We start from the raw sequence: 14504 nt of genomic DNA on the forward strand, positions 1-14504 counted from the left end.
TCGGTAAAGTCACCGGTATTAAGCATTTCCGCATGCGGAAATGCTTTATGAATGATAGCCTTTGGCTATCACTCATACCACCACGTCATACCACCTCCCACTGACGTACACTATACGTACGCGGCATTACTTCCGTGTATGCTTCGTTATCTCCTGCCCATTCAAACCAGCCGCCCAATCAGCAGGCTGGCTTTCCCGAGATTTTAGCTCTTAAGCAAATCCTCTCCCACAATGCACCGCTCCTGAGGAAGTGGTCTTTTTTGAACCACGCCACGCGTGGAGCGTCTTGTGTGCCTCCCTCCACCCTTACTCCATGGCTGCCTCTCTCTACCATCCTGAGCTATGTATGTATGCTCCTTAAATACACAGGTATCCATGATCCCTATATGCACTGTCCACATATATGTATATTCATTATTTCTCATGATTCATGAGCATATTGCTATATCTTAGCACCTTTTCTGATGTTTCTCTCACAGTTGTTTATAGGAGATTCCTTACTGGTGGTGTTCATGTTCATTCTTTTCACTTGATAGTTTTTTGGCTCAGACCCGGGTCTAATATACCAAATGGGGGGTTCAATTCCATGAACCCACTTTGAGTATCATCTTCTGGCAGCCATTAGGGTCTATCTGTTATATAGGAGGTGAGGCATTTGTGATATTGTTCCCACATAACATTGTATTGTGGTGATTTGTTGTTCATAGCAACTGTTTTAAATGTTTTTATGATGTTTAAACAGAATGTTCAATAAAGCTTTGTTATATTCATAATTGGTGGTGCAGCAGTTTGTGCAGGATTGCTTTTGCTTCTTTTCAGGAAGTGCCCTATCTAACGTGAGCGGATCCTATGTTGCTGCGCGGAGACCTGCGGCGATGTGCTGTTGACTGGAAGTCATGTAAGCCCATGGCGATATGCGTGTTTTAAAATGACCACAGTTTTTTGCGTTGCGCATTAGCTTATTTTAGGTATGCGCATCCGCGCACGTCATCAATTGGACAACAGGAAGTGAGTGTCACTTCCTGCTTGGCCGGCTGCCAGACGGGCATACTAACACGGTAATACCTGAAGGCCTGTTTTTGGCGGTGCGTTGTGGCCCATGGTCCGCAACGCTACCGCCAATCCGCAGTCTGAAACCGGCCTGAAGATGTACGAATCAAATTTTACCTTGGCAGGATTCTGTTGGCCCATTTTCAAGCTGCAGATAGTTTCATACAGAATTTGCATAATCCTGCATCAACTTGAAATTATTTGCATCAGTAACTGCTAGAGTTGTACTCATTGATACAGTGATTTGTTGTAGATGTGGGAAAGTGATTTTTTTTTTCACAGCTAGAATGGGTACAGATGCAGTATCATGCAAGGGCGCTACAAAAGCTGGTGGATGGCAGCACATAACATGTGGCTGCTTGGAAGAATAGGAGGCCCAAGCGTCTCTGCTGCTTTACTCTGCATTGTGAGGAGGAGAGGTTCCCCAGGGTTGCAGGGCTGATCATGTGTTTTAGCCAGGTGATAATCATACCCTCATCTAAGGATGGCACCTTTTGCACCTTTTTACGTGCATTTCTCAATGTATTATTAGGGCAAAAATTATGTAGCCCCCCCCCCCAATTCTTAACAACCTGTTTAACCCCACACTGGTGGTATTGCCAGTGTTGTGGTCCACCACCTGGATAATACAAGCCTCCATAGTCCATTACATGGGGCGGAGTCTGCTGAAGAGGGACAGATATCCTTCCTCTCTCCTGCAAAGCCCTTGACCATGCCAAGGACGAGACTCATCCCCACCTCAGTGCATGAAAGGTGAAGGTAACTGCCCACACATGCAGAAGTAGGTCCAGGAGGGGTCTTAGTGTAATCTGGGACTATCCTTTAATAATAAAGGGACCCCCAGATGTCACTTCACAGGTAAATAAGTGACATTTTTGTCATCCCACACCCACCAGCACTCAATTATTTTGAAGAAATAGTTAAAAATCTGATCTTAATTATAGGGGATAAAATCTTTAACATCTGTGACATTCATCTGCATACTTCTATTCCCTGACCTGATATCCAACGTGCTACTTCTTTATTCTTTTTTTTCTTTTTCCTTCTTTTTCTTTTATTCTTCCACTTTTTAAAATCTTCCTAGGAGTGTCGCCTGCACCTTTCTACCAGGTTACCATCGCATCTCCAACTGCTCCTCCCTGACAAGCCTCTGCTGCCACAACAGACAATAGGTAAACCCAGCAAAACATCTTTAATTGTCCTATTGTGGTTTTTCACTAGGACCCAATCCTTCCTGAGGAGGACCAATGGGGAGCTTTATTGGCACATTCAAAGTTGCTTTACACTGGGTTTCCCATATTTTACAGTTGCAGCAGTTGTAGGAACTGCAGCAAAATAAACTTTGAATTTCCTGTCCAGGGTATCCTGTGGGTCAATACACTGACCAATGGGATTCCTTCCTTTTTCAAGACTACTCATGGCAACCTTCTGAGAATGTAAAAGTTGTCTGTCTCCACAGGTTAGGCATAGATCTCATGAACCAGCTAGTCTTGATAGGTGATCTAATTCTTCTGACATTAGGAACAGTTTCTTCAAGAAAATGATAAGAACCTTGTAATTTGTTAGAGAGCCGAAGAAATTAATTGTAGACAGACCCCAAGTTAATCTAAAAATCGGAAAATATCTTTTTAGAGACCATTTGTTGTTGCTAAGGCTGAAATATCAGATATGCTTGAGGTTTTAGGGGAATATATACCACAGTCAGGTTTGTTGATTATTTTCTGCCAACATAATCAAAGGCAAGGTTTTCCCATCAATGAAAAGCTGTGGATCTCTTACCGCTTCCGAATGTAGGATATCACACTAATAGGATTCATACTGCCTGTATATAAGTGAGAGGGAGCCTTCAAACTATATGAATTGGGCTCAGTTCCAAGATGTTGGAGACAGGACTACTCTGCAACAAGCACTTTACTGGCAGCGATCCTGCAGTCAGCATTATTGCAGTAAGGGCCCTTTTCCACTAGAGCGATTGTGATTGCTGAATCGCAAAATCGCAAATCGCTAGTGATTTTTAAATCGCTAGAGTTGTTACTTTATCATAGAAATCACGAGAAGTATTTTCCACTACAGTGATTCGATTTGGAAATCGCTAATCGCAAATCGCAATCGCTTGCTGGAGCGATTTTTACAATGATAATGCAATGCAAATGAAAATCGCAAATCGCAATCGCATAACCGAATTAATGAAAAATCACAATCGCAATCACTGGCGTTTGTGATTTGTGATTGCGATTGCTAGTGGAAAAGGGCCCTAAGTGTTTGAAGCGATTTTATGCATTTGGGTCCTGTGTGCAGGGACCACATCCTATAAAATAAAATCCTACCTGTCCCTCCGTCATCCTTCTGTCCCTGTGTCCCGTGTGTTTTGGCTACTGCGCATGTGTAGCCGTTGGGACAGGAGGAGGACGGGGCCAGGCAGGCGGACGGGTGCGCGCGCTGAAATGCGGCATTAAGATAGACCTAGAGCCCATTTTTAAACGGGCTTAGGTCTACTCGTTGTAAATAATTTAAATAACATTTTTATTTGTAGAAAACTAATACATGCTTTGAAAAACATTTTTTTTTTAATTTTTATTTCTACTGATACAAAAACTAAAGTTGCGCCAGTAATATAAAGCAGCTGGCGTATAATGTGTCTCCACACACTTTTGAGATACAATAATATAAAAGGAACTCCAGGCACTAGAATAATCTGCTTTATAATAACAATAACAATAATATATTTATTGAATGAATTTTGACAACAGTAATTAGCCCATGATTGTGCAAACAATACAACTTGATTGTATCTGACCCCCACACATATGTACTTGATGCAACATTATTGTGTAATTACAGCTGTATATGCTGAGCTGTATTGTCCTCTGTTCAGATGCAAGTACAGTTTTTCAATCTTAACTTTGTTTATATAATTTTACTTATGGTGACTAGAGAAGCATTTAAAGGGAACCTGAAGTGAGAGGGATATGGAGACTGCCACATTTATTTTCTTTTAAACAACTCCAGTTGTCCTGCTAATCCTCTGCCTCTAATACTTTAAGCCATACACCCTTAACAAGCATGCCCCCCATAGGGTGTGGATGAGCATAATGCTGGGAATACACGATGCGTTTTTGCGTTCGTTTTTGCCGTCGTTTTCGCTTTCGATCGATTCTACTCTCGATTCACTGCTCGATTCCCCTCTCGATTCCTTATCTTTTCTTATCAATTACATTCACTTGAATGAGGAGAATCGAAACGAAAGTAGAATCGACCAGATCCAACAGGTTGGAATTTATCTATCGAACCCATCTATCTAAAGTAAAAACTTAACGTGTATTCCCAGCATAAGACTGGTGAAGGATCAGCCCACAACTACATGGAAGGAGCTTGTTAATGATCTAAAGGCAGCTGAGACCATAGTCACCAACAACACCATTGGTAACACACTACACCATAATTGATTGAAATCTTGCACCCAGAACGTCCTCTGCTCAAGAAGGTACATGCAAAGGCCTGTTTTATAGAGGAACTGTAATGAAAATAACATAATGAATAAAATGTATTATTTTTTTACAATAATCATTTAGGGCCCTTTTCCACTAGCGGCGTTTGCGATGCTGAATCGCAAAAACGCAAACCGCTAGCGATTTTACAATCGCTACGGTTTGCTTTTTAACATGGGAATCGCGGTAGGTCATTTCCACTACCGCGATTCGTTTTTGCGGGGAACGCGAACGCGCGGCGGAGCGATAATTGCCGCGATTTTGCTATGCAGTGCATAGCATAGCAAAATCGCGGCCGCAAACGTCGGGGGAATCGCCGGTTTTGCGATTCAGCAATCGCTAGCGTTCAGCGTGAACGCTAGCGATTGCAGGTGGAAAAGGGCCCTTATAGATTATTATTTAGTCAGTAAAAGGTTCAGTGACTGCTGATATGTAACAGGTTCAAAGACTAGTGATCACAAGCATCACAGGAAATAGAGAAACGACTGACCTGCTACAGCAAGACACACACACTGGTGATAAGTTACAGGGTTTCACAGTTAATACTGTACTTACATTGTACAGAAGATGTGACATGTTACCAGGGCAGTTCCTAGGCTAAATTGCACCCAGGGAGAGGGTGTAAAAATAAGCCCCCCTCGTTGAGCCAGGTGTAGGTGCCCGCTGTATAGGTTAGACAGGTCTAGTTGCCCCCAGTATAGTTAGCCAGCTATAGGTCCCCCCCTGTCACACGCCCCTAGTGGCCAGATTGCACAATGTCTTCCAATCGGTTCCAGCACACAGACCATGCAATCTGTGGTCGCAATCGGTGCGCAGAAACCACTGGAGTTTTGGCGGCAGACAGGCTAGAAGGGAGCTTGCGAGTTACAGTAACACAAATTACACACTATTTCAGGGTATAGAACTGCCACCACTCCTGCAGAAGGGCAGGAGACCTCACCTCACGGATACTAATAGCTGCAAATAAAACGGTTAAAACACACTCTATTTTATCTAGCTATCAACAGTAGTAGCGACTCTTCGGAAGGCTAAGGTTCGTTTTTTGTTGCTGAATAGTAGGGGTAGCCGAAAATATAAATGACTTTTAGAAGTCTTTTATTATAAATGCAATATAAATAATTAATATATACAGAAAATAATTAAAATCAACAATCATGCAGACAATAGTAGCGCAGTATAAAAATATAAGTAAGGGAAGAAATAAACGGATACTTAGACTCAGGTGAAAATGTCCTTTTGGAAAAGTACTTGGTTTCAGAGTCAGGCGACTCAGCGTCAAAGTCCAAACAAGCCGGATGCCAGCATGTCCTCAAGCTGGCAAGGATGTAATCAGGATGATGTTTCAAAGTGAAGGACATTGATTTTGGGTCCTCTGCCATTTTTATACTCCTGACACAGTCTGAGGGAGTGGGGGCGGGAACCACACACCCCCTTAGAACCTGAGAGGAGCCACCCCCCTTCTCCTGGGGACCGAAAATCATATCTAACCATATATGGGCTCTATCTCACAGAACCGTACAGGTCAGGTCAGATTTAATAACATTTTCAGGTCAGTCTGGATTTATCCAGCACAATGATACCAAACACAAGGTGCGGGGCCCCTGTGGGGAGCTAGTCTACTTTAGGGGACCCACTGGAAATCCCCATAGGCAAAGTGGATAGCACTCCAAACCGCGCCGATTTACCGCCTTACCGCCGCCACAACCCCCACATGCTATACATCAATGGAAAGCTGCTCTGGTTCTCCTCTACCAGAATCTGTTAAAATTTTCATGATGCGACCCTGCGGAGAAAATGGCCCCGAAACGCCGCACTCGCGTTTGCGGCAGCCATTTTCTGTCTCCTGTGCTCTGCAAATTCTTCCTCCTCATTGGAGGAGTGCTGTGCTGGGGGCGTGAGTTCGTGAGCAGAGGAGAAAAGCTTGTCTACCCACGCCACCTAGTGGAAGACAATTGAATAAAACCCCATACAGAAACATCATGACTAAAAAATTACCTGACAAATGTCAATTATGTTAAATGAATATAGTGAAAGTATCAGGTGCATACTTAACACACTGAAACGTCCATTTTGTTCCCCCCTGTTGAAATGTATATTAAATGCAAATAAATGAAAGGGATGGGACAGGGGGAGGGGTCAAAGAGGCGGAACTATACATGTGTGAGGTAAAATCTTTTCACTTCACCTCAGGGATTGTCACCTCACAGCTACCAACAGCAGCAGCAGGGGTCTGCACAATTTGCGGTGTGTGAACTCTTATTTTTTAATCGTTTTTTTTTGGGGGGGGGTTGTTTTTTTACAAGCGGTTCATTGTGTTTTTCGTTTTTTTTTTTATTTATTTTTTGTTACCTTCCTTTTTTTGTTTTTTTTCTTTTAAATCGAGCACTACAGGTACAGTTAGCGAGGTAAATTTAACAGTAGCCAATACAATTTATGTGCCAATTTGTAATCAGACCCCAAATTTTCATTTTTCCCCCCCTTTTTTTAAGTCATGGACAGTTTAAGAGACATGACTTTGTTTCAGCTGTTTAATCAGCTGAAACAAAGTGACGCTGCTTTTGAAGAATGGCTAAAAGACCTAGGCCTTCTTCACAGGCGCCGAAGCTGCCCCAGGTGCGGCAGCAATAGCATGCGGGTGTACGGGGATGGTGGCGCTGGCAGCGGACGAAGGTGGACCTGCAACCGTCGCCCCTGCCGCGAGGGCGGCAGTGGGAAAATGCGAATCGGGTATTTTTCAGGCACCTTCTTTGAGGGAACTCATTTAGCCCCCCCCCCAAAATGTTTTACTTGTCCTACTTGTACCTTCATCAAATGGGTACCTTGGCACAGATGGAGTACGAAGTAGGCGTAGCTCATCAGTCATCTGTGCAGTGGACACAATGGTTTAGGGACGTTTTTGCTGAGTACTTTTTGAAATACCATAGGCAGATTGGCGGTCCTGGTGTTGTCGTGGAAATCGACGAAACCAGCATCTCCCACCGGAAGTACAACGTTGGGAGATTGCCAGGCCATCAACGCCAATGGATGTTCGGCGGGATTGAGCGTGGAAGCAATCTTGGCTTTTTAAAATTGGTGGATTCCCGCGACGCCGGTACTCTGCTGCCCATTCTCCAGCAGTATGTCCGACCTGGCTCTATTATTATTTCGGACCTCCGGGCGGCGTATGGAGGGGTTGCGGCGTTACCTGCTGGGTATCGCCACTTTACCGTCAACCACTCCGTAAACTTTGTCGACCCGCAAACAGGTGCCCACACTCAAGGGATTGAGAGTCAGTGGTGCCGATTCAAACCTCGCCTACAGAGAGCACACGGTCTGAATACTGCTGATAATGACCGGTACGACGACTACCTGCAAGAATTCATGTGGAGGCAGCAGTTCAGCGAACGGTCCCAAATTTTCCAACAATTCTGGTCTCAGGTCGCTGCACTCTACCCGTGTGAACAGTGATGACGATATCCCACTGTTCTTTCGTCCCCCCCCCCCCCCCCCCCCCAAAAAAAAAAAAACTGAAGTAGTACACGTTCAATGCCTACGTGTGTCCATTAGCAGTGATGTACTGGGACATCAAATTTATTTTATTTTTATTTTTTTGCTTTGTACTGTCCGTGTATTGGCATATTCTAAAAAAATTTTTGACTAAATTCTAATTTTTCCTACTTGAAGGTGTATCGGCTTCACATGAATTGTATTTTCTAATGTTAAATTTACTTCGCTATGTAACTGCTCGATAATAAATATATATATATTATATATATATATAATTTTGCTTTGTGGGATTTTTTTTTTTTTTTTTTTATTCCCCTTGGGCCACAAATCCTCTTATACACCCCCAGCTGCAGAAGAACAATTCCCACAGTACTACTGTGGCCATTCATTTGACTCTGTAAGTATGCATTTTCTCTTTAAACTTGTATATTTATTTAATATAATTATTATTGCCATGTACAGTATTATTACCATGCATTCTCTGTATACTTTAGCATAATTGACATTTGTCAGGTAATTTTCAGTCATGATGTTTCTGTATGGGGTTTTATTCAACTGTCTGCCACTAGGTGGCTTGGGTAGACAAGCTTTTCTCCTCTGCTCACGAACTCACGCCCCCAGCACAGCACTCCTCCAATGAGGAGGAAGAATTTGCAGAGCACAGGAGACAGAAAATGGCTGCCGCAAACGCGAGTGCGGCGTTTCGGGGCCATTTTCTCCGCAGGTAGGGGTCGCATCATGAACATTTTAACAGATTCTGGTAGAGGAGAACCAGAGCAGCTTTCCATTGATGTATAGCATGTGGGGGTTGTGGCGGCGGTAAGGCGGTAAATCGGCGCGGTTTGGAGTGCTATCCACTTTGCGTATGGGGATTTCCAGTGGGTCCCCTAAAGTAGACTAGCTCCCCCTGTGGTATCAGCAGGGTACTTTGAATCTGTCTCACTGACAGCCCAGAACTCGGATTGTTCTGGAATCTTCTCAGTACCAGTGCCTGCTAAGGTCCGAGACACTCTGTGAGTTTGAAGGGCCTGGCAGCTTTGCAACACAGGAAATATGACAAATATAGCAATTTATGATTTCCCTTATAACTAACAGTTCGGCAGTAGTTTAAAGTTGCCAGCTGGAGAGATTGCTGGTCCTTTGAACTCCTCAGCTCAGAGCTCACGCGACAATTCATGCTGAGGATGGTGCCAGCTTGGTTACACTAAGAACCGCGTTATGAGCTTCTGCCGCCCTGAGGTGCGGAAACTTGATTTATGAGTGGCCCTTAACACAGCTGGGTGCCTGGGAGACTCCTCTGAGAAGGTTCCTTAATGGCTCTGGCCATTTTGTGTAAGAGAAAGAACATTGTCTTTGAAAAGAAAAAAATGTCATTCTGACTGCTGCAGTGACTGCGCAGTCTAATCAGGAAACAATCAGAAAACCGACTGCGTGGTTCTTCCCAAATCGCCTGCGTTTCCCAAATCGCCTGCGGTAGGTGCCCCGAGTATAGGTTAGATAGGTAGGTGCCCTGAGTATAGGTTAGATAGCTAGGTACCCAAAATATAGGTTAGATAGGCAGGTGCCCCCAAATTAAAAATTTAGTTTGAGCTGCTTATGGGCTAATATCTGTCTGAGGACAACATTGCCAGTGTTTATTCACATCAGCTACCAAGAGCAAAAAGCAACATGTGGTCTCGTTGTATACACCTCTTCCTAAGTGACTGGCTAATGTCAGGGACCAATGTGCATATGAGGTATTTGAAAGAAAAAGAAATTGAGAGCCCAATATAGTGTAGTATATCAATTCAGTCAACTAGGATAAGAGAAGTACGGTATAAGTAATTATACTCACCAAATTGGTTTACCACTGGCAACCACTAGGAAGGCAGGTGGGGAGATTAGACCCGACCCCACTCAGGTTAAGATTGTCGCTCTCCGTAGAAAGGAAAAAGGGGTAGTACCCCTCCATCGGGGGTGGACTTATACACAGTATAAAGAACAGAGGCGCTATTCAGGATAAAATAGTTAAAAACCGTTTAAAATAGGGAGATAGTGGTGTAATTACCTCCACCAAGCAGACACAACAGTGTGAATTCACTGAAAAAATTCTTTATGCAAAGTACTCCACAATGTTATGCAACGCATTTTGCGGGTGTCATCCCGCTTCCTTAGGCGACAATAGGAGATTTTTTGTGGTCAAAGTAAGCCAAAGCGCCTCCGTGCTAACTCCGTTGTACTTTGAATAAATAACCTTTTCAGTGAATTCACACTGTTGTGTCTGCTTGGGGAGGTAAGTCCACCACTACCTCCCTATTTTAAATGGTTTTTAACTATTTTATCCTGAATTGGTGCCTCTTTATATGAGGGATTGGTGTAAATTCTCAGACAAGATATCTAATGATTGGTGTAGCAACACAGACGTCTGATTATTGAGTGATCTGCAGTATCACCAATAATGCAGACACTATACCTGATTATGTTGCAAGTATAGCTAACAGAAATACAGAAGTGTATAGTGCTTGGTGCAACTGTGAACTGATAGTTTTGACAAGACCTCACCAGAGGAGCTGGTGGGTACTAACAGTGCAGAGCCCCTCACCAGAGTCAAGGGCCCTCTGGTGAGAGTAGAGAGCTATACCTCACCAGAGGAGATGGTGGGTACTATCAGTAAGACCCTCACCAGTGACAAGGGCTCACTGGTGAGTAGAGAGGTCAGACAGGCTAGGTTCGGCAACAGACAGGCAGGTACAGTACAAAATCGGCAGGCAATAGGATAGAGATATATCAGGCAGAGTCAGCAACAGAATCAGATGGGCAGAAGTACAGAATCGATAAGCAAGAGCAAGGTCAGAAGTGAGCCAGAGTCATACACAGAATATCAAGCAATCTATGTATATAATAGAGTAAGTGCTTCAACCTTCAAGCAAGAAGAAGTAGCGCCCTGCCCCCAGGGCCGGTCCAAGCAAGAAGAAGGGGCTGGTCCAAGCAAGAAGAAGAAGTAGTGTCATATCAAACCAAGGGTAAAGAGGGATAATTTGCATATTCAGTAGCAGTGCATTGTGGGTAACCACAAATGTTCACTTATAGCTGAATTATTGCAGAATTGCTTCTGTTTTAAGAAGAAAAATTACACCAAGCGTTGCTTTTTTTAGTAGGAGGGCTTTTTGGTCTCTTTTATCCTCCTATACATTCTTAGTAGTTTGGGACACCCTGAGCTGCTTGGTTACTCTGTTGTACTGGTCCAAGCCCTATCTCATACAGCCTCATCAATCCCTGCTATGTACTGATGAGGACCAAAGGTCTGAAACAGGCTGTCACATGTGGGTTTGATATGGCTGTGTAAAATTTAAAGCTATATGCTTGCTATACACCAGTGGTTCTGGTTGCTTGCTTGGCTTACTAAGGGTGAAAAGGAATTATTTGCATATTTAGTAGCAGTGCATTGTGGGTAACCACAAATGTTCACTTATAGCTGAATTATTGCATATTTCCTTCTGTTTTAGGAAGGCAAATTACACCAAGCTTTTTTTAGTAGGAGGTCTTCTTGGTCCCTTTACCCCCTATACATTCCGAGTGGTTTGGGTCACCCTGAGCTGCTTGGTTACTCTTTTGTACTGGTCCAAGCCCTATCTCATACAGCCATATCAATCCCTGCCATGTCCTGATGAGGACCAAAAGTCTGAAACAGGCTGTCTACATGTGGGTTTGATATGACTGTAAAATTTAAAGCTATATGCTTGCTTGGCTTACCAAGGGGGAAAAGGGGTAATTTTCATATTTAGTAGCAGTGCATTGTGGGTAACCACAAATGTTCACTTATAGCTGAATTATTGCAGATTTCCTTCTGTTTTAAAAAGGCAAACGACACCAATACAGTGTGCGGCATTGCAGGAAATGACGACAGTGGAACGCACAATGGAACACGGAAGAGGTGTGTCATCCCCGCCCGCTGCCTCTTACTAATAGTGGCGGCTGCTACTGTGCTTAAGCAGGAGGGGGAGCGCACATGGGGGACCCAGGTGATGGGGGGGAGTTCCTGCTGAGCTTAAGCTGGAGGGGGAGTGCACATGGGGGACCCAGGTGAGGGGGGTCCAACCCCCCTCCCCGCCGCTGTGCCCAATACCCCCTTCCTACCCTCTACCCTCTTATGCGGCGTATGCTACGCCGCGGGTCGGCTAGTACAATAATAACAATCCTAGTCTTGTGTGAAATCCCCGGTTTCCTCCCGGATCAAAGTACACTGGATACTGACTAAGGTCTGCGCGCTCACACAAAGTATTCACGACAGCAGACAGGTTGCGAGTGATTCCTGAAGGCCTATGAAGCAGAGGAGACCCCACGGCCGCGCCCACTCCATTCAACCAATCAGCAGCACCGTGAGTCTCCACTGACGTCAGCCGACCGGCAGGTCAGCTGACGCGCCTCCTCCCAGCATAAATGTCCTGTCTGTGCGCGTGCTCGCGCGATACAGCAACCCTATGAGCAACTGACAATCCCGTCCTCGGCGTGCTAGACGCCGGAGGAACGAGTGCAGACAAGGAAACCGAGACAGCTGCGGGAGCACCCTGCCTGCCCGCAGCTGCACTCTCAGGGAATATTACAATATCAATGCAGAATTTCCAGTGAAAACAGCTCGAACTACAAGACTCCTACTTATTATACAGTCTGTCTGAAGTGTTTCCCTGAACAGAAGAGGTGGCTGTATTTGTATGGTCTTTCTATGCTATGAGATCTGTTTTCATAGTTTCATTCTAGCTGAGCTGCAGCTGGAAGGCAATTGTAAAAATGTCAAATGTTTTTGCCATCTCATGCACAATGTTATTATTGATTACATTACTGGAATCCGTATGGCGACCTCACTTGTATTTTATAGTAGTAGAAAACAGTTATTTTTCCATACATATAAATAAATATGAAACTGACACCTAGTTACAAACTTTATTACATTTATTGATTTCTCATTTCAAAAGAGAGACAAATAGAGGCGTCAAAAAACATTTTAAATGGAAAACATCAAATTAAACACATCAAACAAGAAAACTAATAGCAAAGAAAGGTATCATGGATAAGAAATAAATTATTTAAATATAGTTTTTTTCTTCTTTACATACATTTAAATGTACTTTTAAAGCAGAATTATGCTACACACTTGAAATATCTGCCAATATCACAGCTTGAATAAAAGATGATTTAACTTGTATAGTTACTATCAAATAAACTACCTTTCATTATCTTTTTCCCAAATGTTACTTTGTCAGTAATGCCATGGCAACAGATGTTGGACAGTGGACCTGTAATGCATCTTGGGAATATCTCCAGTCAGTACAAAATGCACTGAAGCAAACTGAGCTTGTCCTGTGGTAGTCCACAAATTGCTCAACCCTTGGAAAATAAATGTTATATTTATGCTGTCTCTTTATGAATGGCTTCGGTGTGTCAGGCCTAGTGCACACCAAAACCGCTAGCAGATCCACAAAACGCTAGCGGTTTTGGGTGCGGATGACAGAGTTTAGTCCCAGTGCACACCGGGCGGGTCTTGATGCGATCCGCCGGGTGTTCACCGGCTGCATCCGCATCAGCATTCGCATGGCTAATGTATCTCTATGGGCTGGTGCATACCGGCGGTTTGAGGTTTTTAGCAAACCGCAAACGTGCAGCAAGAGGCACGTTTGCGGCTTGCTAAAAACCTCAAACCGCCGGTATGTACCAGCCCATAGAGATACATTAGCCATGCGGATTTTCAGGCGGATTCGGCCGGCGGATCTGCCCGGTGTGCACTGGGCCTTAATGACCAGTCCACATTAATCAGAAAGGCTGATCTACTATTGAATGTAGCTAGTGTTTTATAAAAATATATAATACAGTTCACAGTTTACAAAGTGAGTTACACCAGTGAATAAGAACATTCCCCTCCTCTTAAAATTGCACCGTATACATATTAAAATATGCTAAGTATGCTCAATTTAATTCATTTAAAAAGTAGATTTCCAATTTTCTTCTTATTACAATTTACAATTTATTTTTCTTTACATTTTTTTTTCTTTTCAGATCATTTGAGGCATTTTCATCAACTCACTTGAAATAAACGAATTTATGAAATAAATTTCATATTAAATTTGATTTTAGCCAAAAGATCGCATTTTTTTTTACTTAGTACCGTAACCATATATTTTGCAGATGTCTGATAGGACATACTGAATACAAGTGAATTTGTATGCTGATAAGGGAGAGAGGTGGGGGTTTTCATGTTAAGAGTAGAAAGTCAGCACACTCTTGTGGTTTCCTCTAACCAGTAGCACAGGAGGAAGATTTTTAGAAAGCATTTCTACCCACGACATATAAAGGTGATCTGAAACTGTTCCTTTTCTTGCAACTGGAAGGCTCCTGTCAACAAGCAAAAATAAGAAGTTTAATTATCACAGCTATGTAAAGCAAAATGAGTATCATATTATCGTAAACACATCAACGCAGAAAACTCCACCATGAATACTGCGGCTT

The 14504-nt window shown here is 43.4% G+C and overlaps 1 protein-coding gene across 1 annotated transcript in view; it reads right to left on the reverse strand.

Annotated features, from left to right (window-relative positions):
• Positions 1 to 14150: 14150 nt before the first annotated feature.
• The window catches only part of SLC12A1 (solute carrier family 12 member 1), a 175290-nt gene continuing 174936 nt past the window's right edge, over positions 14151 to 14504 (reverse strand). The window contains exon 26 of the mRNA XM_068272513.1: positions 14151 to 14390. Coding sequence (XP_068128614.1) covers positions 14255 to 14390 — 136 coding nt within the window. The 3' untranslated portion in view covers positions 14151 to 14254. The remainder of the gene's footprint in view (positions 14391 to 14504) is intronic.

Source organism: Hyperolius riggenbachi, chromosome 3 (genome assembly GCF_040937935.1).
Source record: "Hyperolius riggenbachi isolate aHypRig1 chromosome 3, aHypRig1.pri, whole genome shotgun sequence".
Classification (NCBI taxonomy): Eukaryota; Metazoa; Chordata; class Amphibia; order Anura; family Hyperoliidae; genus Hyperolius; species Hyperolius riggenbachi.